Consider the following 22,972-nt stretch of genomic DNA (forward strand, 5'->3'; position numbering starts at 1 on the left):
CAAGTTACTGTTGGATAGATTTTAACAACTGCCAAACTACCTTTAAATTATTGTCAAAAATAATAAGATTGGTAAACTCTTAGCATTTGTCTTATTGCACAGGATCCACTGTTCTGTCTCTTTCATAGGGCTCTGTTATAGACATCTTCAGGCTTGAGATCTACAACCCACATGTCATCCCTAATAGTGTCCATCCACCGCTTCAGTAGACTACCACTGGGTTGACATCCCCCAGGATCAGGTTCGAATACTGTTCTGGTCCATTGGAGCACTTTAATCAGTCATATATATTAAACTATAATAGTATTAAATAGAGTCAGCTTTTCAGCTTCTTCTTCCGCTCCCAAAACTTCTTCATCCTGTCGGACCTGGCTACCCTTTGGCAGGCCCCGATTTCAAGTAGTTAGCGCCCTAGGCAAACAATATTTAGCAACCCCCGCCCCCTCTCTGCTCGTTTTCCTGTTCCTCTAAAAAATAACTGTTTACAAATTAAATATTACAATTTTCAAGATTATGAGTTTTAAAACAGCACATTATGCAAATACAGTTGATTCTCATAATTAAACTTATCAAGCCAAATAAAGATAACAGTCAAATAAGAATTGGGCTATTTTTATTTTTATTTAAAAAGCCGTTGGTTCAGTTTGATAGTTTGCATGTAAGTAAATAATTTAAAAATAAGACACATTTTCTTCATAAAATTTAAATATATAGATTAAATTCAGGTTTTAAAGTTAGAATAGTTTAAAGTGTTTGATATAGGATAATAAAATCATTGGAATAATTTGTGGAATGTAAAATTAATTTGAGTGTAATGAATTTAAGACGTAATTATGCAGGCCATAATTACTTGATCCACCGGCCGCCGCCCCTCAAAAACTGGCGCCCTGGGCAAATGCCCAGTCCGCCCATTTGTAAATTGGGGCCTGCCCTTTGGTTGTCAGTAATTGTGTACTTCCTTCGTTCAAATATTATGAGTTTGAATCGTAAATGTTTATTCTTTAGAATCCTCTTCTCTTCTCTGCCTTCAATTTGGAGCATAGATAAATTTAATTCTTCTAAATCATTCATGATCTCTGTGAACCAAGTGTTCTTTGTTTTATTTTTCCAGAAGTAACTAAATAACTGCTTCAGCAGTTGGGTTTCTGGCAGTCTGAATACAGGACCAAAAAAAAGTCAATTCTCCTTTTCCCATTGTATCTATTGATTCGCTTTCAAGAAGAAAACACAATATCCACCTATCAACTCTGACAGTTCATATATACACATTGAGTGCGAGTGATGTACATCTCACTAAATGTGAATGTCCAAACCCGCCATCCACTTCACTGCTTCGGGTGTTGCTGAGTTGAGGTCTTCCATGGTACCAGTGAAAACACGTAGTGGGCATTCCTGCACTACATGTTTCATTGTTTGGTGAACCTCCTCATAGTCACAGTATGGAGAAACTGACCAGCCCCAGGTGTGTAAAATAGATGCTGTTCTACCTCCTCCACATCTCATGCAATTTAGTCTACTCCAGATGCAGCATGGCAGATCGACGCCTGCCAGTTTTGTGGATGGATTATTAATATCCACTATTACTCGAGGTGGGGATAAAGACCACTCTGTTGACAATTTAGAGGTGGAGTTGAAGTCGCTGGATGTTATCTTCATGGCAGTCTTCCAAGCAGGCTGGCAAGACTTAAGGAGTGTGCATATCTGTCGTATATCCTCATAAACAGGTAGATGTTCATTCTTCAGTATTCTGGTCCATAGATAAGAAAGAGCCTTCTGTCTCCTGATGTGGGGAGTTACTATATTGCTGAGTACCGGTAACCATTGGATCAGTACCAGTTATGATCCGCATGGTTTGGCGAAGTTGTAAGTCTACTAGCTGTGTGTGAGCACTGTTAAGCCAGACACCAGAGCAGTATTCTGCTGCAGAATAGACTTTACACACTGCTGGCTGATCTTGTTGCTAAATATAAGATCAGGATTATAACCTCTTCTTCATCTTCCACCATTAAAGAATGCTGGTAGTTCAGCATTGAGTACAACAGTCAGCTGATTTATCTCAGCCCGTTCTTGCAATGCAATGCAATGCTGTTCTTGTCATCAGACTCATAGCCCCAAATAGTATTATGGCAGTTAAAATCACAAATAACTATCTGTGTATGTTGATTTTGGAAGTTGAAAGGTTTCTCAACTGTGAAATCAATGGTTATAGAGAGATGAGATTGTGCAGTTATTGATGTTTGTGGTGAGGAATTCAATATCATTTTTCTCTACAAAGGCTGTGGATAGAATCTGGACATCGAGTCAGACAAAAATGATGCTTTCATATTTATGATAGGGTCTTTCAACAGCAAGACGCATTCCATTTACTTTTGGTCCTTGAACTATCTAACCACAGTGTCAGACTGTAAAGACTCGATGCCTTGTCAATGATTCAGGTATCATTGTAATTAAATCATGTACAGAAAGATACAAACATGAGCAGGAATACAATAACAGGATAAATAGAGTTATAAGTTAGCATCAGAAGAGGGAGAAACAGAAAGAGGACACAAGGAGTAATTTGAAATCATAAAAGGACAAGGACAGCCTGCACATCTTTTTGCACTGCTGTCTTCAAACAGATAGGCTTTCTTCTCATCAACCCAGGAACTTGCCTTCTCTTTCCTCAATAATGAAATGATATCCAAGGAAATCATTCCTCCAGAATAAGCAACACTTGAAGAAGGAGCCTGATGATGACTGCTTGACAATTTCCCACCTAATATAAAATTACAATGTATATCAGCTAATGTATGTGTTTCTATTCAAGGTGTTCATCATTTTTGAGATAAGATTACAATGTACAGTATATCAGCTAATGTATGTGTTTGTATTCATGGTGTTCATTTTTGAGACAGATATTTCATCTCATATATATTTTGATGTCTTTGATTTAATATTTTTCTCAGTTATCTAAACAATCAATGTTATAAATTTATATTTTATTTCTGTTTATCTGCTAAAGCCCAAAGGCTGAAACATCACTACCACAAAAACCAATGGTAGCACCATAATGACAAGTGGGGTGGTTGGCCATTGCTTTCTGCAATGGGCTAGAAAGTGTTACTGCAGCACAAACAGCCCTATGAGTACCACCGTTCATGACATTCAGATACCAGCCTTGCTCTGAATGTCATCACTCAGTACCGCCCATACCACTGCAGCTTTCATAATGTCACTGTCACAGCCATAAACGAGACCGAGACTAGGGTACAGTGGAAGCTACAGATTGCTTTGGCCTGTGCCAAAAGACAGATGTAAAAATACTACATCTATCAAGAAAGAGCAACAGACAGAATTTTATATGCATACTTTTAAAATTGATTACCTGTTCAATTATTTTATTTTCATTCTTTTGAAATTCATCATATGTTGACTGAATATAAAGCCAAGTTATTATATACTGCTCAAAAAAAAATTGGTCACTTTTTTATAACTTTGGTGTTCATACTTCCATGATGCGCATACATAATGAAATGAAAACAGACATGAAATGAAAATAAATCTCTTTGTTTGCAACAATTAAGAATGGAAGTGAGAAGCATCCTTTGATTATTCAATACATGACATCATTGCACAATATGTTTTTTTTAAGTTGCTTTACATCGCACCGACACAGACAGGTCTTGTGGTGACAATGGGACAGGAAAGGGCTAGAAGTGGGAAGGAAGCGGCTGTGGCCTTCATCAAGGTACAGCCCCAGCAATTGCTTGGTGTGAAAATGGGAAACCATGGAAAACCATCTTCAGGGCTGCCTACAGAGGGGTTCGAACCTGCTATCTCCTGAATACTAGATACTGGCCGCACTTAACCCCTCAGCATCGCAGCCATTTAAAGAGCTTCCTACTCCGCGGCTGGATGAGATTTCAACTATGCGCGACTGAAATACATTGATTCACTTACAACGTTACTACAAGTATAAAAGTAGCCCGATATTCACGAAATTTGGAATTCCTTATGACAGAACTAAGTACATGCAGATAATTACATAATTGTTTCACATTTCATTAGTAATTTAGTTCCGTGTGATATACTTCAAAGCACTCTTCGAGACAGGGACCCAAATTACACTCCTGGCAGCAGTACACTGATGTCTTCTTTTTGTCGTGTTTTTAACACACGATACAACGTCTCTGAGGTTTGGATTTCTCACTCTTCGGTGCTAATTTCCTGATAAAATGTCTTTTCTGCAACCTTGGAACTGTATTATCTGATGCGCGCCGGCCTTGAATATTTCTTTACCCGCCCGAGCGAGCGTATTTTGTAAACAAACCTTTCGCCAGCTGCTCCGTAACGTACCCCTAATTGCTCAATATTTGTCTCTGTGACATGTGTGAATATTATTAGAGAATTTAGGAATCATAATTCACTGTTGAAAACTTCCCTTTGACCTGTATAATTATCTATAGTCTCCTACACGAAATTTCCAAGTACTGTTTCCTCCTCAACGTCACTCTCATCATTTACCACTGCCACATCATCTATTTCATTATCAGTGCTGCTAATACTGTCACTACTACTTCCGACTATACGTTCATCTGAATTATACAATATTCCAAGCACGTTACTGTCAGTCAAACCACGGCTGAGCGTGGTGCGCCACACGGACTGATAAAGCTGCAGCGAGACCGAAAGCAGCAGGACGAAACTGAATGAGGGGAATAACATTTACTGTATGCGAAACAAACCAACTCGATACATATTTCAGATGAAAGGTCGAGACATAGTCTTTCAAGCGAGATATATACCATGAACAACTGGCTCTCGTATCGTATGACAGAAAGCAGCACTTGCTGATGCCTACACAGAGCGCTCGTGGAGAGTTATGAAAATATTACGAGCTGAGAAATAAAGACAAATATAATAAATAAACTGCACTCCCAATGTACAAATAGAGCAAAGAATATCACGTGAAAAGACAAACTTCTCAGATCATCATTTCTTTATTTTCCTCTGTGGGAAAGAATGAAGCAAACAGAATTTTTTTTTGAAAGCAGTAATTAGTGCTCAGACTTACTTGACAAATAATTAACCTTGCAAAAACAACTACATTATAACGATTTTCAATTCTTATTTACAACACTGATAAACCTGAAAATGTCTTCTTGGAAACAAAACAATTTGCATATCAATAACTACAAAACTCTTCGCGCTATAGTCGTAAATGTGAAACCATGTATGGGTCTATACGACGTATAGAGGTCGGCAGCTACGGAAGAAAAGAGGGTCTATACCACGTATAGAGGTCGGCGCGGAGGGGTTAAGCGACTGCAGCTATCGAGCTTGGTTGCACAATATCATAAACAAAATAGTTCAAATTCTTTCACCAAAATAGCCAAATGGTAATTAAGCATCTTAATAAGGTGTATTGCCATCCCTTTCATGGATAACATCTTCACAATGCATTCTCATGCTCCTGGTAAGGCACCACACGTTCAGCTGAGGCAGACGTCACCAATCTTCCAAAAGAGTGTCTTCAAGGGCTTGTAGTGTAGGGGTGGTGAATTTCTCGCTTGGATGCATTGCTCCAGTTGGTCTCAGACTTGTTTGAACAGATTCAAGTTGGGACTTCTGGATGGCCCCTCCATCTGTTGCATGTGGTGCTCATGCAGGAATCTCTGAACGATGTTGGCATCATATGCCCCAGCATTATCATATCTCCAAGTTACCACGGGGGAAATCACATGTAGCACTAGGATCTCATCATTATACTATTGAGCAAATAAGGATCCATTATGAATGATCAGGAGATTGGATGCCCACACCATAACAGATCCATGTGCATAAACATTGGAAGATTGTACAGATGTCAGATGAAATCACTCCCCACGCCACTCCAGACTTGCAGACAATCATCTGAATTATATAATGCAAAACAGGATTCATTGAAGAACAGCACAAGACACCAGTGCAGATGATCTCTAGTAAACTACAGTCTCCTGCCATGATGCCAGTCCATTGTAGGTACATGAGCCTCCTGACACCTGTTTCTGACTGTTTGAACTCCAGAAGCCTGCTGTTGATCCACCTGTAGTGCTCATGCTGTAACTTGGCAGTTCTGGAGAGTTTGTAGATGCATTAAACGATCCTGCCCTGGAGTTATTTTCCTTTGGTAGCTGGTACCAGGATGACTGGCAACATTTACAGTCTCTTGGAAATGTTTCTACAGATACCAAATCATATTTTGAGCAACGCCTAGCATTCTGGCAACATACCTCTGTGAGTAGCCTTCTTGAAGCAGTTTAGGTGTATGAGTGGTTTCATTTGATGACAACTGATTACCCTATTTGCTATCTCGGTCAATACAGTCCGCAATGACTTGTAAACACTACACTCCACACAGTCTAACCTTCGCACACGCTTTCAATTGAGGCACTCATACCTTTCAACTGACAATGATGCCTCTCAAATATCTGGATGACAGTGAAGCCCTCTGTTATGTAAACAGAAGATGTTATTGTCATAATAAGTCTACTCCCCATCCCATTATGCATTTGTACCAATGTAGTTAGGAACGTATAAAGACGTGACCAAATTTCATTTTTTGAGCAGTGTATTCAGCAGATCTGTAAACAACTCACTTATACAGTATATAAACTTAGTCTAAGATAAAACATAAAAGGATTTTAAAATCCAATTTACCATGAAAAAATTTACAGAAATTAACTCCCCCTTTATGTTAAACAGTTTGGTGTGATGTTAGTTAAAAATAGGGTAATTCATGAGTAAAATTTCCCATTTTAATTATTACTATCACAATCTGCCTTTAATCATAATTTTGTTAATTTTACATTAATAAGCTGTGAAGTGTTCAAAAAATTCACTGAAGCACCAATACCAAGGAAGAGGACAACTTACTTCAGTTAATTTCAAAATCTGTCTTTATATGTTTCTTTTCAAAGAGAAATTTAGACTATTACTTCACTGTGCTACCAACAGAGGATCGCTGTGCTACCAACAGAGGAAAAGAAAAATCAACATATTGTTCACCACAAAATATTCTGAGAAAGTACAGTTTAAAACAATATATAAACATCCGCAAGATGTGTCTGAAAATTACTATTTGATGTGTTCCAGAGATCACAGTTGTATTTACCACTGTACAAACAAATAATGTAGAAATGTCTATGAAACTAGATGATAATGAAACATGATTTCAGAAAAAAGGAATCGCTACAAGAGCAACACAATAACTGGTAACTTGGTTCAGAGAGTATTTTAATCCCAGTTATTCAGGAGAAGCAACAATTAAATCTGCTAATGTATCTCCTTGGTGCAAATATTTTCTTTCCAAAAAAGTTATGACCAGGCACCTAAGTGGTGCAATCTGTTAGTCACTGTCCTGTTTCCAAAGGCTCAATCCTGGCTGAGGTTGGTGTCATTTGAGAATATTTACGTCCAACAACTTAATATTATAGATTCCCAACATGTTAAAGAACTACGTCCTATTGTAATTTCTATAGGAATTGAAGGAACATTAAACAAATAACATTGTTGTTACTTCTTTTTTAATTATGACCTCAATAGTACATTAAAAGGATAACAATCTCCGTATAACTATGAAGTCCCTTGGAGGAATGGAAGGTAAAGGCTTTCACAATTCATAACCTTGGCACCAAGTGTGATAGAATAGTTAGCCCTATGCCTCTCTACCTTTGCTGCAGGTATTGGCCTGGTACTCATTTCTAGTGTAGATTCCTGTAGAGGCCTGGAAATGCCTGGGAGAAGAGGGGATAGATATGTTGCTAAACCTATTCCAACAAATATTCCAAGAGGAAATAATGCCCATTGAATGGCAGAAGAGTACCATAATTCCATTTTTAAAGAAAAGAGGGACATTCAGGATTGTGCAAGTTACAGAGGAATAAAACTCATGTCACACACTATGAAGATCTAGGAAAAGTCATTGAAAGTAGGCTTAGGCAGGAGACAATAATAGGAGAAGAACAGTTTGGATTTATGCCAGGGAAAGGAACCATTGATGCCATTTTTTCTCTAAGACAGCTTATGGAAAGACACAGAGGAAAGAAGAAAGAATTACATATGGTGTTCATTGATCTAGAGAAGGCTTATGATCGTGTGCCCCACCAAGTAGTATGGAGATGCCTGAGATCCAAGGGAGTACCACAGAAGTATGTGTGCATCATTCAGGATATGTACCATGGGGCAAAAACGCAAGTTAGAAGCAGTGTACGGCTAACCGAAACCATACCAGTTGAAGTTGGTCTCCATCAAGGATCTGCACCGAGTCCCTATATGTTTGATCTGATAATGTATGTTCTCTCTGAAAGCCTTAGAGAACCAGCTCCTTGATGCATGCTTTTTGCAGATGACATCGTACTATGCAGCACTAATAGAGAAAAACTTGAACTTAAACTAGAACACTGGAGAAAAGCACTGGAGGATAGGGGTTTTAACACGTTCAATGCGGATCACACACTGGGTGCGTGACGCTATTTTATAAGTAGGTGCGGAGCACGCGCCTAGCGCGTCATGGGACGATTGCTAGGAAATGTAAATCACAGGTTTCCTGCATGGTAAGAAAGGCTCTAATTGTCATCCCGCACACCGTGTAAGTCCAGTCTAATAGCAGATTCATCCGTAGCCATATTTGCGCATGCGTATTCCGTTTCCCGCGTATTTCCTCTCCAGAGTTGTTGTCATACATCATAATTTATTTATGTGATCTTCGAGCAGCAAGACCACTTCAATGCGAGGTAAGACACTGCATTTTCTGTTTATTAATTCTTCAGGAGAATTACGAGTCATTCTGCTTTTGAAATAAATAAATTCCACTACTGCAATATGTTCAGTAAAAGAACTGAACTTGTAATTGTCGTTTATTCTTGCATCATATGTGTATAACATGAAAGAACTTCTAATTGTCATTTATTCCTCATCACATTTATCAGTAACTTGAAAGAATGTGCAGTAATCATTTTTGACTGCGTCGTGATGCTTATGTTATCATTTTATTTATATTTTTTCTGATGGCTGACAATGTGGTTCCTTCAACATCATGAGACCTACCCAATTAGCCAAAGTATTTCATTTTTGTTTGTCAAATTCTGTAATAGAGAAGTGTAAATATGAATATATTTATGTCTGTAACATACTTTATGCATTTGTTTGCTATCCGCGGTAAATAATGCACAGTAATCTACCAACGTGCGTGGTGTGTGATCTGTGTGGTGACCAGTATTACTTCTCGATTTCGACCATCGTGCGGGTCACGCACCAGGCGTGTGAGTGGGATAAGTCCATGAGTTCGATAGAACTCGTCCTACCAACGTACAAAACTTCGATAATTACAACTTTTAAAGAGTCCCACACAAATATTTTGCTCAGTTTGGCTAATACGCAGTGAACATTTTAAAATCAGTTGGAATAAGACAGAATACTTGTGCCTTGGTGGAAAGGAAAATTAAAGTGTGAAAATGGATGGAAATCAACTCCACGCAAGTAATAGTTTCAAGTACCTTGGATCAACTGTATCTGATGATGGCAATCTAGATCTGGAAATTACATGTCAAATTCAGTCTGCCTGGTTAAATTGGAAAAAGCTGTCTGGTGTCCTCTGTGACAGGAGACTAAATGTCGAAGTGAATGGGAGAGCCTACAAAAGTGTGGTAAGACCTGCCATGATATATGGAGCAGAAACTTGGCCAATAGTACAATCACAAAATAAATGGCTGGATGTAGCCGAAATGAAAATGCTGCAATGGATGTGTGGTGTTACTAGGAAGGACCACATCAAGAACAGCTTCATACGAGGCAGTGTTAAGGTAACTCAAGCATCACAGAAAGTTCAAGAAAGGCAGTTGCTCTGGTATGGTCACATTAAGCACAGGGATAGCAAGAAGAGTGCTTGACTTGGTGGTGAAGGGCAGAAGGGAGAGAGGCAGACCTAGAAGAAGATGGATGGACTGCGTGCGGGAAGACTTCGCAGAAAAGAAGTTAACTGAAAACACCATTTGGGACCGGGGGAAATGGAAAAGACTTGTCAAAAACGTCGACCCCGCATAAGCGGGAGAAGAAGAAGAAGACTCATTTCTAGTATAAGCTGAGTGAACCTTATGGTCACGAGCCTCTCCAGAAGTGGAAATATTGTTTCTAAATACTTCAATTTCCTGACAGGGAATCGAAGTCCCCTCCTTCCAGGTGAACTGCCACCTTGGCTAGGCAGCTCCTCCAATAGTACAGCAACAGGCTTAATATACAGGGTGGCATAGAAATCATGCATGGAGTGAGCAGAAATCTATGCATTACAGCTAGAAATTCCAGAAAAAGTTATGAAAAATGCTCTGAAAAGAGCCTGCATATTAAGATGAAGAAGAAAAGTGACTGATGGTCATTTGAAGAACATAATGTGTCACAACCATTGTACACACCTTGCCAAAGCACGTGTTTAAGAGGGGCATCCAAAAAAGCAAGTTTATAACACATTTATCATCTATGAATGTAATGTTAGACTAATTGTAATAATTGTAGTGAAATGTAGTTTATGTCTCAGTTAATATTTCCCTTTCGGTTGATAAGACTGTGCACTACCATCTTGGTGACAAAAGCCAGTTAAATATGGAAGGAAGTTCATTCAGTAATTTGATTTCTCAACATGAAGAATGTACCAGCTGCAAAAATTCATCGTCAGTTGGTGGAAGACCATAGCGAAAGAGTGATGAGTCATCAGAGTGTGCCAGGGTGGGTAGCTCAAGAAGCAGAGCATAGACCTTGTGAGCCCAACTTGGCAGGTTCGATCCTATCTCAGTCTGGTGGTATCTGAAGGTGCTCAAATAGATCATTCTCATGCTGGTAGATTTACAGGCTCATAAAAGAACTCCTGCAGGACAAAGTTGCGACACCTTGGCATCGCTAAAAACCAAAATGTGTAGTTAGTGGGATGCAAACTGTTGTTATTATTATATTATTATCATCATCATCATCAGAGTGCGGCAAAATGGTCGTCCAAATTTCGAACTTGGAGAGTGACAACAGTTGACAGTGTGAGGAGTGCTTGGCCGACAACAGCTGGCATGGCAGAGATGTGAAAATCATCTCTTTCTGGATTTGAAAGAACACCTTGAGGGGCACAGATTTTGAAGTGATGTTGATGATGATGTCAGAAGAGCAGTGGAATGCTGGTTAAATGGTCAGGACCATTTTAAGTATTGAAAAAATTGTCTCATGGTTAGAAAAATGCCTCCATCATAGGGAGACTGTGTGGAAAAAAAGTGCTAAGTGAAGAACAAAATGCATAGTGTGTTACATAAATACTATTATACAATATTGAGAAATATACATTATAAAATTTATTTCGGGATGCCCCTTGTATGTAGCAGTAACACTGACATTTCTCTCAAAATATAATAAATGTTGAAACCTGTGTGTCACTTCTGCACCACTCTAAAGAAGAAGAATATATATATATATATATATATATTGTAGATAAATTGCAGTATGCTTGTAAGGCACTATTAGGGAGGGCCTAATTCACCATAAATATTGTTCTAAGTGAAAGTCTGTATCTGAACTTGCTTCAACACATCATTCATATTTTGCTAACAAATACTAGAGAAGATCAAGAAGAAATTAGTACAAATATTACCGAAGTAAGCACGTCCTCAACCTCTTGTTTAATAAGCTTTCAATTTCAAATGCACAATCTGGTATATTGTACACACAGGAATGTGTATATATATTAACTTGTTTAATCAGGTACACATTTTTAGATAAACAGAATTCACTGCACATTTATTGAGGCTACTTAGTGACTGTACCTCTCAAATATGCTTCCAGTTTCATTTTCATCTGCTTTCTTCCACATCAGTCTCATAATCTCTGTTCTTGATAGCCAATATCAGGTTTGTTTTCAAAAGTCGCAATATTGTATTTATCTTTGTATTATGCAACACGTTCATAGCTTGAAGAATCTAAAAGATAATAAAAATAATTTTCAATATTTATTTAGATTATGATGTTGAAATTGTAGTGTTCAGTCCATTAAGTTTTGGCAGCTTCCACCAATGAAAGAGATTTATAAGAGGTCAGATGGAAAGGGCACAACTGCTTGACACAGAAAACTTCAAAACTGAGAGAGAATATAAAAGCTTCGTAAACTGTCTAACTATCCAAACATCTTCTTCAAGGCTGATTCTCAATGGATGAACTAGCTGCCCACCAGCAAATGATCTGAAAAGGAATTAATATCTTCTAATAACAATAAACATGAAGTAGTGTACTTACCTACAACATAGAATACAACCTGTCTCAACTTAAAAACATATATTTTTCTAAAGTCACATACCTTACTTACCTTTGCTAGTGATTATCTATCCCTGAAATAATAATAATAATAATAATAATAATAATAATAATAATAATAATAATAATAATAATAATAATAATAATAATAATAATAATAATAATAATAATAACTTAATGCTGTTATTATTATATTTAAATACTCTTAAGAATACTGATCAGTAGAGCTGGGTCATAAATTTTTTAAATTTCAAATCAGGAATTTACGACAGTAATAATTATTTTGAACATAACATTAGTGGTGGTGCTAGTGGAGGTTCTTTTTACTTCAAGTACATTTAGGCAATCATCCCCTCTTAATTCTAATCAGAAAAAGGAAGAGGTCCAAACTTTCAAAGCATGCTTGTATTAAAAAACTGAATGGAAGGACCATCAAGAGCACAAAACTGAAAGACTCCCTAGGCCTTACGAATGTAATTCCATTGGATCAGAAGAGAACAAGAGTTGACAAAGGGAGGTTGAGCAGAAAAGATGAAAGTGAGGAGCCTGGCACAAGTAAGTAGAATCAATGCCAGGATTAGCTAGAGAACCTGTGATTGAGCCCTAGAGGAGTCACCCCTTTTAGTTTCCACATAGGCAGAGGATCCAGTATCCAGGATCCAATGTATTCTATGCCCTTAACCACAGATGGGAGTATACTACTGGGAAAATGTCACCATTGGTTCACTTGGTATTCACTTGGAACTTGACTGAAAGCAACTTAGGTACTTTTTATGTTCATATTTAAGTACATTTTTTAGAAAGACAAATCAGTAAAAGTGGTCTGCTATGGAGAATGGCCCACCTAAGCTTTTCACCTAAAATATTTTCTGACTATTATTTAGACTAATGCTTTCACAGCCCATGATCACAGACATGACAATCTTTTGGGATTTTACCATAACAAAGAATTAAACTAGGATATTTTTTTACATTTAGCAGGGATTTTTCTCCATGTCTTCAGTGGAGAAACACATCTGTCCATGACTAAGATTTCTCTAACAAAGATGGTTGAAACTTCAAAATCACTTGATTATTGATATATTGTAAATGACAGCCTGGTCCGACTCGTTGGCTGAATGGTCAGCGTACTGGCCTTCGGTTCAGAGGGTCCTGGGTTCAATTCCCGGCCAGGTTGGGGATTTTAACCTTCACTGGTTAATTGCAATGGCTTGGGGGCTGGGTGTTTGTGCTGTCCCCAACATTCCTGCAACTTTCACACCACACATAACACTATCCTCCACCACAATAACACGCAGTTACCTACACATGGCAGATGCCGCCCACTCTCATCGGAGAGTCTGCTTTGCAAGGGCTGCACTCGGCTAGAAATAGCCATATAAAATTTTAATTTTTTTTATTTTTTTATGATAGCCTTTTGAGTAGGAAGTGACAATGCCATTTTAGCTGTAAGAAGGATATTTATGTTCACACGTCTGTGAATTATAGAATATACAGCAAGGTCACCACGCCAATCAAGGATGATGGGAGGAGAAGGATTATAATGGAAAAAAATAAAATCTAGTGCAATGAAAGAAAGATTCAGACACAAGAGAAGAATACAGAAGAAGATGAAAAGAAAGGTGAGAAAATAAAGAAAGGAAATGTGTGTGAGCTTTGGAGGGCTAGGGGGATAATGAAAGTAGTACAAAGAAGTTAGAGGAGATGAGTGTATAAACAATTAATTCAGATGATGAATATATGACACATTGAGTGAACCATCTAATAATGAGGAGAGTATCACTCTGAAAAAGAAAAAAAAGAAACAAAATAACCCGCAGACCAACGAGTAGCCCAATTCCTGGGGGCTTTAAAATATTGGGACACCCTCTCTCCAGCGGCCATAAATATGGAGGGCACTTAGCCTGGGATATGGGTGAAGTCCTCAACGGCATCTATGGCAGAGAAGATGACCTTCGGCATGATGGAGATGGCGGAAGGGGAAAACCTTGCCTAGGGTTACTGGGTGAAAACTGGTCAACGGTCTCAATAGCGGATGAAGAGAAGAATCTCCCAACGGCAGAGAGGGCGGATGAGCTACCTCCAAGAATTGAATCTTGGTTGAAGAACATAAAATTCCCCAAGCACCTGTTCCCAGATTGGGCGGCTTTAGGTCAGCATCTGCACCCCAGGTTAGGAGCGGCTAGAAGAAACCTCCAGGGCTCACAACCTTGGTTGTAAACTGGTGACTCAAGTAGTTACCCCAATCTCATGTTTATCGTTCATGGGAAAGTGTAATGTGAAACAAATTACCTCAAGGGCACCATTGTGCACAAGCAGACATTCGGATTCTGGGGAGTCTGCAGCATTACACAGAGACGAGTCGGAGCGTCTTGGAACCTCAAACAAAATCAAATGCAAATACCTGAATTTCATAGCCACCTTCAATGCTAATTCTCTTCTTAAAACTGGAATGTTAAAACACCTTACAGACACTCTAAGAAATCATCGAATTATCATAACGGCACTTCAGGAAACCAGATATATAGATGGAAACAACTTTGACTCTGAAGGGTTCAGGATATACAAGGGAAAAGTTGGTCAAAGAGTGATGAAAAACATGCCACACCTAGGAACTGGCTTCATAATAAACAAGAACATCCTGGATTCCATAGTCCAGTTTGAGTCCCAATCTGAAAGACTATCAACTTTGGTTTTCAAATCTACCAATAGAATATACACTATTGTGAATGCCCATGCCCCCATAAATGAGGACAACAGAAAGAACAAGGAGAAAGTAGAACTCTTTTGGGATCAGTTGGACGATGTCATCCAAAGGGTACCTGAAAAACACATCACCATACTAATGGGAGACTTCAACGCCCAGGTAGGGAAGGAGAGAAAGTATCAACATGTGGTCGGGAAATACCCAGCGCATAATAGGACCAATCAAAATAGTGTCAGACTTATAGAGTTTTGCCAAGCCCATGGTATGATACTGAAATCCACAGCATTTAAAAAGCTTCCTAGAAAACAAAAAATGTGGATCTTACCAAATCCCAACTTGGGTGAATTTCAACTGGACCATGTGGCTATTAGACGGAAGTTCAGTAGGGAGATACAAAATGTCAAAGTCCTCAGGGGAGCTAATTTATACTCGGACCATTACATGTCGAAGATAAAGATGAAAATCATCCCCAGAAGGAGAGACAAGGTCCTTAAACCCACAAACAAAATTGAGATCAAATAAAACGGAACTTATTATCAAAAGCCGAACAATTAGCCCCTATAACAAAAGTCAAAAAACATGCTCGGTGGTCGGAAGAATGTGACAATCTATTGAAACAAAGGAAGGAAGCATGGCACAAATGGCAGTCACAACGAACGGAAAATAATAGATAAAATTTCTTGAATATCAAAAAAATGGTCAATAAAAAATTCAAAACAATTAAAAAGACTTACAAAAACCAGATGCTTATTCAAATAGATGAGGACTTTACTAAAAACAAGACAAGAAGTTTCTACAAAATCTTTAAACAGAGAACAACGAAGTACAAGCCACCGACTCTACAGTTACGGGACAAGAATGGAAATATAGCACATATCAACACTGATAACTGCAGGATACTAACCGACTACTTTAAAAATCTCCTCAACTGTGAAACACCAGTAGAAAAAATGAAATTTAATGCCCCAACAAATGCCAATCCCGACTCACAGCCACCAACCTTCGAGGAACTAGAAAAGATCATTTCGAGCCTTAAAAACAACAAAGCATTGGGAGAAAACCAGATCACAGCCGAACTTCAGAAGAATGCCAACAAGGAAGCAACAGAATCCCTACAAAAAGTTTTTGAAGAAATCTGGGTCAAAGAAAGAATTCCAGAAGAATGGAAGATGGCCCTTATCCACCCAATCCACAAGAAGAGGGATAAAATGAACCCCAACAACTATAGAGGCATATCACTTTTGGATATTACGTATAAGATAGAGCAAATTTTGGAAAATTTAAGGTTTTAAAAAAATTGATTGAAACAGATGTAGTTTCTCAAAGGCCTTACTTAATAGAACAGAAGCACAGTTAGATCATCAATTGGGAGAATATCAAGCAGGATTCAGAAAGGGGAGATCCTGTCTGGAACAAATCCTGAACCTTAAAAATCTCATAGCATACCAGAAATCTATGGCAGAAACATACATCACCACCTTTATTGACTTCCAAAAGGCATATGACTCACTAGACCGGGAAAGTCTCCTTTCTGTACTCAAAGAATTCAGTCTAGACAACAAAACAACAAACCTCATTAGGGAAACTCTCATTAATACATTTTCCAAAGTCAAATTCATGGGAGAATTGTCGGCTCATTTTGAGATCAAAACTGGTGTCCGATAGGGTGATGGACGGTCCCCCATACTGTTTAATTGTGCCTTGGAGAAGGTAGTCAGAGAATGGGATAAGACAACCAGTGGTGGAATTCGATTGGGATCAGTAAACAAGGGTATCAAGATCAAATGTTTAGCTTTCGCAGACGACATGGCCTTACTAGCTGCTGAGACGTGGGAGGAAGCCAAGGAGCAGTCCTTCGAACTGCTGAAGCAAGCAGAGAAGATAGGCCTCAAAATCGCCTTTGGAAAGACCAAAATAATAACCAACATTAAGAATCCTCCAAAATATTTGAAAGTGGGGGAACAAAAAATAGAGATCATCACGGATTTCAAATACCTTGGTGAATGGATCATCTGGAATGGTCTTGAGAAGAAAGCAATGGAATCTCAAGGAACCAAAATAGAAACAGCCCTCCAGCTTACGAAAGACACCTGTAACAAAAAATCCCTCTCCTAGAATTCCAAGATCAGACATTATAATACAGTAGTCAAGCCTGAAGCCCTTTATGCCATAGAAACACTGTCTATAACTACATATAGTCCAATGAAAAAGTTGGAGATAAAGGAAAGGAAAATACTACAAAAAATACTAGGCCCCAAATTCCATAGTAACAAACTTTCACACATCAGCAATGAAACCCTGTATAGGAAAACAGAAAGGATTTCCGACACAATAACGAAAAGGAGAATTGACTTCTATGGCTACATCCTAAGAATGGACCCGAAAAGGATAACTAAAAGAATCTTTGACTATTTCCGTAGTAAGAAAACCAAGCCGAACTGTTTTAAGGAAACTGAGAAGGACCTACGAGAATTCCAAATTACAGAAGAGATACTTGTAGATGGATCTGCGAAGAAAATAACCAAAGATAAAATAAAGAGGATTCAGGACAGGGTGACGCCCAAACGACTATACAGAATTTCTAAAGAAGAGAGGATGGCAAAATCTGAAAGGATGAGAAAGTACTGGGAGGACAGGAAAACACGACTCACTAACTATTGATAGATCTATCGTACCCCAAAGAGGGTGAAACGGACAAGAATAAGAAGAAGAAGAAGAGCAGTAAAGGACAGGGAAGATACCTACCTACCTAAATCTTCAACCATGGATTTTTATGTATATCTACCACTTCCATCTATTTCCATTATGTCTATCTTCTGACTAGTAAAAGATAGCATTAAGCAGTTTTCACCTAGAGGTATAACAACAAGGGGCACATGAAAGAACACGCAATATGTGTCCTGTGTTTTAATGTACACTGAGGCAACAATATCAAGTTTAAAAAATAATGGAACTATACCCACTTCTGTCACATAATAAACAATTGGTAGCTAGTCAAATTCGGTGATGCAATTATTTCTGTAGTCTGACATGCAATTCTTTTTTTACAATTTGCTTTACATCACATTGATTCAGATAGGTCTTATGGCAACAATGTGATAGAAAAGGGCTAGGAGTGGGAAGAAAGTGGCCGTGGCCCCAACCGTGCGACAATTTTGTAATCTGGGATAATTTGTTGGGGGATAATATGTCTTGGATGAAATGTCATGACACTGTCTATAAAGCTCCTGAGAACCTTCTATGTCTATCACGCAGGTGCTTTCAACATACTTTAGTGAACACAGGGGGTTGTCATATCCCCCTTAGTTGCTGCCATATCCAACCTTTCAAATGTGTGATAAGTTATGGTCTCCTGAGGCAGCTATTCATGTCCAATACAAACTTAATTTGCAAGCCAATATTTTAGATTAATGAATGTTGTAGATATACAAAAGTATAGCCATTTAAAATTGTTTTCTAAAATAAGAATGGAATTTAATAAGAAAAAGAAATAATTCAAAATACTGCAATAGTTTATTCCATTTTTTTAGCTAACAAAATTGATAACAATGTACTGTAGCTAAACTGAAAATAAATTGTATGGCTATTTTATATTTAAGCACTTCATTATTTTACCCTGAGATTATAAAAAAACAGGCTACTTAGCTTTCATTTCCAATAACACATTTTGGTGCATGGTTCATAAAAATAGGAATGTTTTAATGTCACATAAAATAGGAACTATGAAAAAAAGACAATTTCTATAAAAAAGAATGGAAATGAAAGAAATATGTTAATGAGCCGTAAGTGAGAACACAAGCCAAAATACACTGATAACATTGTCAGTATCATGTTATTTAATGCTATGCATGATAATATGCTGATAACATTTCTCATTAATATACAATAAACACTGTACATAAATTTAGTTTGTGCTGTTTGCTAGCAAATACTGAGTCTAAGAATGTAACAAAACAACAACAATAATTTTTAGGAAATTACTGACACAATATATTGTAACCTCGAAAGGAATAGTATTTTAAGAGTAGGCTAAAGCATTTCACAATTGAAGGCAACTTCCACAGTAAGTGAAGGTCATCTGGCAGTTGATATCAGCAGATCATACTATGTGACTGTGAAGAGAAATTAAAAAACAAGTATGGTTATTCATATTGAAGTGTAAAGTGAAATTACATTCAGTGACTGGCTCAATTTCCTAAAAGTGAAAAATAAAATTCATTTTCAGTTGTATTTCTGCACTTGAGGAACATGTACAGGGTTTTCAGAAACTCCAATTACAAACTGCTAGGGCTTGTATAGGGGACTGGGTAAATAAAGTTTTGAATCGGAACCTATGTTCGGAAACATATAGTTTCCTTGTTACATCTACCGGTGTATGTTGTACCAGTAAAAGATAGTCCTACTAACTTGTTATTTGAAAAGAGCATGAATTAAAGTTCTCAAGGCACTTCCTAGGCAAAAATAGCTATGGTGTGGTACAGGAGGATGGGTTCTATCTACGATAAGTGAAGATGTACTTTGAACTCTTGGTTTATTCAAAATTTTGGCAAGTTTGAAATTCATATCAACTAGGTACAGTGAACTGCCATCTTCCAAATTGTCTTCCAGAATCGTTCTCCATGCAACTCGTACTACAGAGTCAACAATGGGGTTGTACTTGTACTCCAGGATCCGCTCGTCACCATGGAATTGGACTCATGCTCCCAAGTCCACTCGTCCCCATGGAATCAAACCCATACCTCATACTTGAAGGTCTTAAATTTCTCTAAGGTCTATGGCGATCTTGATGCGGGGTAATCACTCGTGGTTTACCTTTATATGAGTGTCCACAGTCGTACAGTCCCCTGACACGTTCGCAATCACTTGTCACCAAAATTTGCAAAGTACTGCCTTTAATTTATATACGCAGACAACACGTTGTTTGGAATGTGCCAATAAACTTCACTTGACACTTGTAGATAGAAATTAATGAATGTCACTTCAAAATGTTAAAGTTGAAAATGTGGATAGCATTGATTTAACAAACAAAAATGTTACCAAAAAAATGAAATAATGATGGAACACAGTTTATGGTTATTTACCACTGAAAAACAATGAAACTAAACACAGTTCACTTGCTATATACTATCTGTGGTTACTTGCCACAATGTAAAAATAATACTGTCGCACTTGACACACAAAAAGGAGCTATTAAAGAGTTTATCTGTACAACACTGCTAATAGCGATGAAATAAATAATAACTAGTCAGTCACTCTTAGCACAGCGAGTCTCATAAAATAACAGCATTTACTGTAGTACCAGGTGTATGCATAAAAGTCACTGAAGAATATTTAGAAGCAATTATATACAATTATGTGCAGAAATCAGTTCAAATCCAGTTAAGATCAACACTGTAATGGATTAGTCACTCGCATTTAATAGTACGGTTGGCACAGTCTATCGTACTCAAAGTTTATCACTAGTTAAGGAGCACTTAAGTGTTGAATGGCAAGAAATATGCAAACACTTGTGTTATAATGATGAGATATCTCAAACACTTTCAAATATCACAGTTACTAAAATATTAAATAACATTGTAACACTTGCACAGCAATGAAATAAGTTAAACACTTCACTTAGTTTTTGATTGAAGAAATATGAAGTTCCACAGTTTGAGAATTACACTAAGTTCAATTCTCGGCATGAGAATTTACAAGTTGCATTTTACAATCACCACGTCATCACAACTTTACTTTCCGATGAACAGAATAACACAGGGTTTGCTGAGTAGCCCCATCTTTTATACTGTCAAGGCCTAAACGTCATATGATAATGTGATTATTTCAAAGTGGATTTACTCGAAAATCCCTTGATGGATTTTCTTGAGATTTGACAACAGAGACGTTCTTGTGATTGGCTACAGAATGGCATATCTCCGAAGATGGTACAACCATTATTAAAAATGTTTTGTAAATTTCTGAATCAAAAGTTCTCAATTGCATGACTTATGGATTCCAGATGCATCCAGTTCTCGCCACGAGGTAGGCTGGCGAGTTGGGCGGGCTAGACTGCCTTGCTCCTGCACCTATGTCACGCACAACTGTTCGCTCACTCGCTGCCTCGTCCTGGCGGATGTAAACACAGCGAGCTTGAAGTTCTTGGTGCGTGTGATAATCATACGACATTGCTCTTAATAAATACGGCATGTACCGTGCATTCCTGGTACAATATATAAAATAAGAGTTCTGTCTGTAAACTGCTCAGAATTTAAAAAGAATGGTATTTCTGTATCGGTCATGTCCACAGTAACAAGGAAATGCACTTTTTAATTTTGTATCATGTCTTGTCTGTCTGTCTGTCTGTCTACCTGTCTGTCTGTCTGTACGCACATCACGAGAAAAGGGCTGAAGAGAATTTAATGAAAATCAGTATGTAAAGTCAGGGAATGAGTCGCTACAATCTAGGCCATAAATAATTTTATTATCGCTGATTGAATTGGTAGTTTAGGGGAAGGCCTAAAATTTAATTCTCAAATATTTATGTTATTAGTTTTCCTATCCATAAATACTACATAACTAAAGTTATACATTATTAAATTTCTGATCATTTATTTCCTATACATTTTTCCATACCAGCTATGATAACAGAGATATTTATGAATTTGGATTTTTGTTGCTAAGTCCATATCAGCGCAGAGTCATGAGAAAATGGGTAAACAGAATTTAATGAAAATTGGTATGTAAAGTCGAGGAATAAGGAACTACAGTCTATGCTATAAATAATTTTATAAGATGCCCTAATATCACAGAGTTGGAAGAAAACTAAATATGAATGCCTACAATATAGAAAGTTCATAAAATTAATCAACAGTAACATTACATTGACCATTATTTGTTGTGATGTGCTTTGTGTCTTCTGCTGCCACTCATCACCGATAGATGGGATTACTGCTGCGTACCGAGTATAACAGCCTGCATAAATATTGGCTGGAAGTAGCTGGGGAGTTAGATCACTCTCTTCTTTAGCATGCCATTCCTCTGGTTCATGAATTTTCTGATACTACTTGTACATAACACGCTAGTTCAGCATAGCATTCCAGCTATTCAATCCCTACTCTGAAGCACTGATTGGAATGAGCAGTGTGCACATTTAACGGAATAATGGCAGAGGAGAGTTCGCGGCATCTGCGGCCTGTTCATTCCAGCACTGGAACATTGGACTGTTAGATCAGCACCATAGTTCTGTTCGTTAAAAGTGAGAAAATGTGCGGTTTTTCATTTGATTGAGTATTTTATATGATAACATCGCTTTTGATTGCTACATTCATACTGATGTCATTGTAATGACCTATGTTGACTTCAGCTGGGAGGTCAGGAAAGAACAATAGTTGAACAATGGAGGTCAGATAATAAAGATTAAACTGATTAAACCAAACTCCATCACTACCACACAGTCATTCTTCCAGAAGCTCTCTGTGCAACTGAGACATATCATTAACACCTACATCAAAGACATCAAGAAAATGGAATGTCAGATACTGACACAAGTAAGTGGAAGCAATGCCAGACTCACCTAGCAGAACTGTGGTCACCAACCCATGCTTGTAAGGTGAGAGTCTTTGGTCTTGCTGGCGTAATTTATTCCTCTCAGAATGTGGTAAGGGCTTTTCTACATCCTCTGGAGCTTGAAAGACAAGCATTTCTTCCTTACGGGATTATATAGCCATCCTGGGTCGTCCTCATGATTTCTCGAGGAGAGGCACGGGATAGAGTGGATGTTATTCTACCGCGCTCACCCACAGGGGTAACATGGTCGAGAATGGAGCCGGAATAAACCTGTGACTTTGGCATCATTCCATCTGCATGTGAAAAAATTATCAGTGATTCCTTAAAAACTCACATTCTGTGAAGTAATTATTTGTAATTGAGTAACTGTAATTGAGCCTATTTACTTTTATTTTGTACTTTTCCCATTGCTGACCTGAT

General features: G+C 37.9%; 1 protein-coding gene across 7 annotated transcripts in view; it reads right to left on the reverse strand.

Moving 5' to 3' along the window:
* Nucleotides 1–22,972, reverse strand: part of LOC136857197 (TGF-beta-activated kinase 1 and MAP3K7-binding protein 2) — a 517,262-nt gene that overhangs the window by 63,388 nt on the left and 430,902 nt on the right. For 2 of the 7 annotated variants that reach the window (XR_010858511.2, XM_067135657.2), the window contains one exon: nucleotides 11,568–12,228. The exons of 2 other annotated variants lie outside the window; for them this stretch is intronic. Coding sequence is in view for 3 of the 5 variants with exons in the window: in XM_067135657.2 (XP_066991758.2) it covers nucleotides 12,206–12,228 (23 nt within the window). In the remaining 2 variants the exon portion in view is untranslated. Of the gene's footprint in view, nucleotides 1–11,567; nucleotides 12,229–18,519; nucleotides 19,120–22,972 lie in introns of those variants that run through there. 3 more of the 7 variants (XR_010858512.2, XM_067135658.2, XM_067135656.2) reach the window with 2 other exon arrangements.

This window comes from Anabrus simplex, chromosome 1 (assembly GCF_040414725.1).
Source record: "Anabrus simplex isolate iqAnaSimp1 chromosome 1, ASM4041472v1, whole genome shotgun sequence".
Taxonomy (NCBI): Eukaryota; Metazoa; Arthropoda; class Insecta; order Orthoptera; family Tettigoniidae; genus Anabrus; species Anabrus simplex.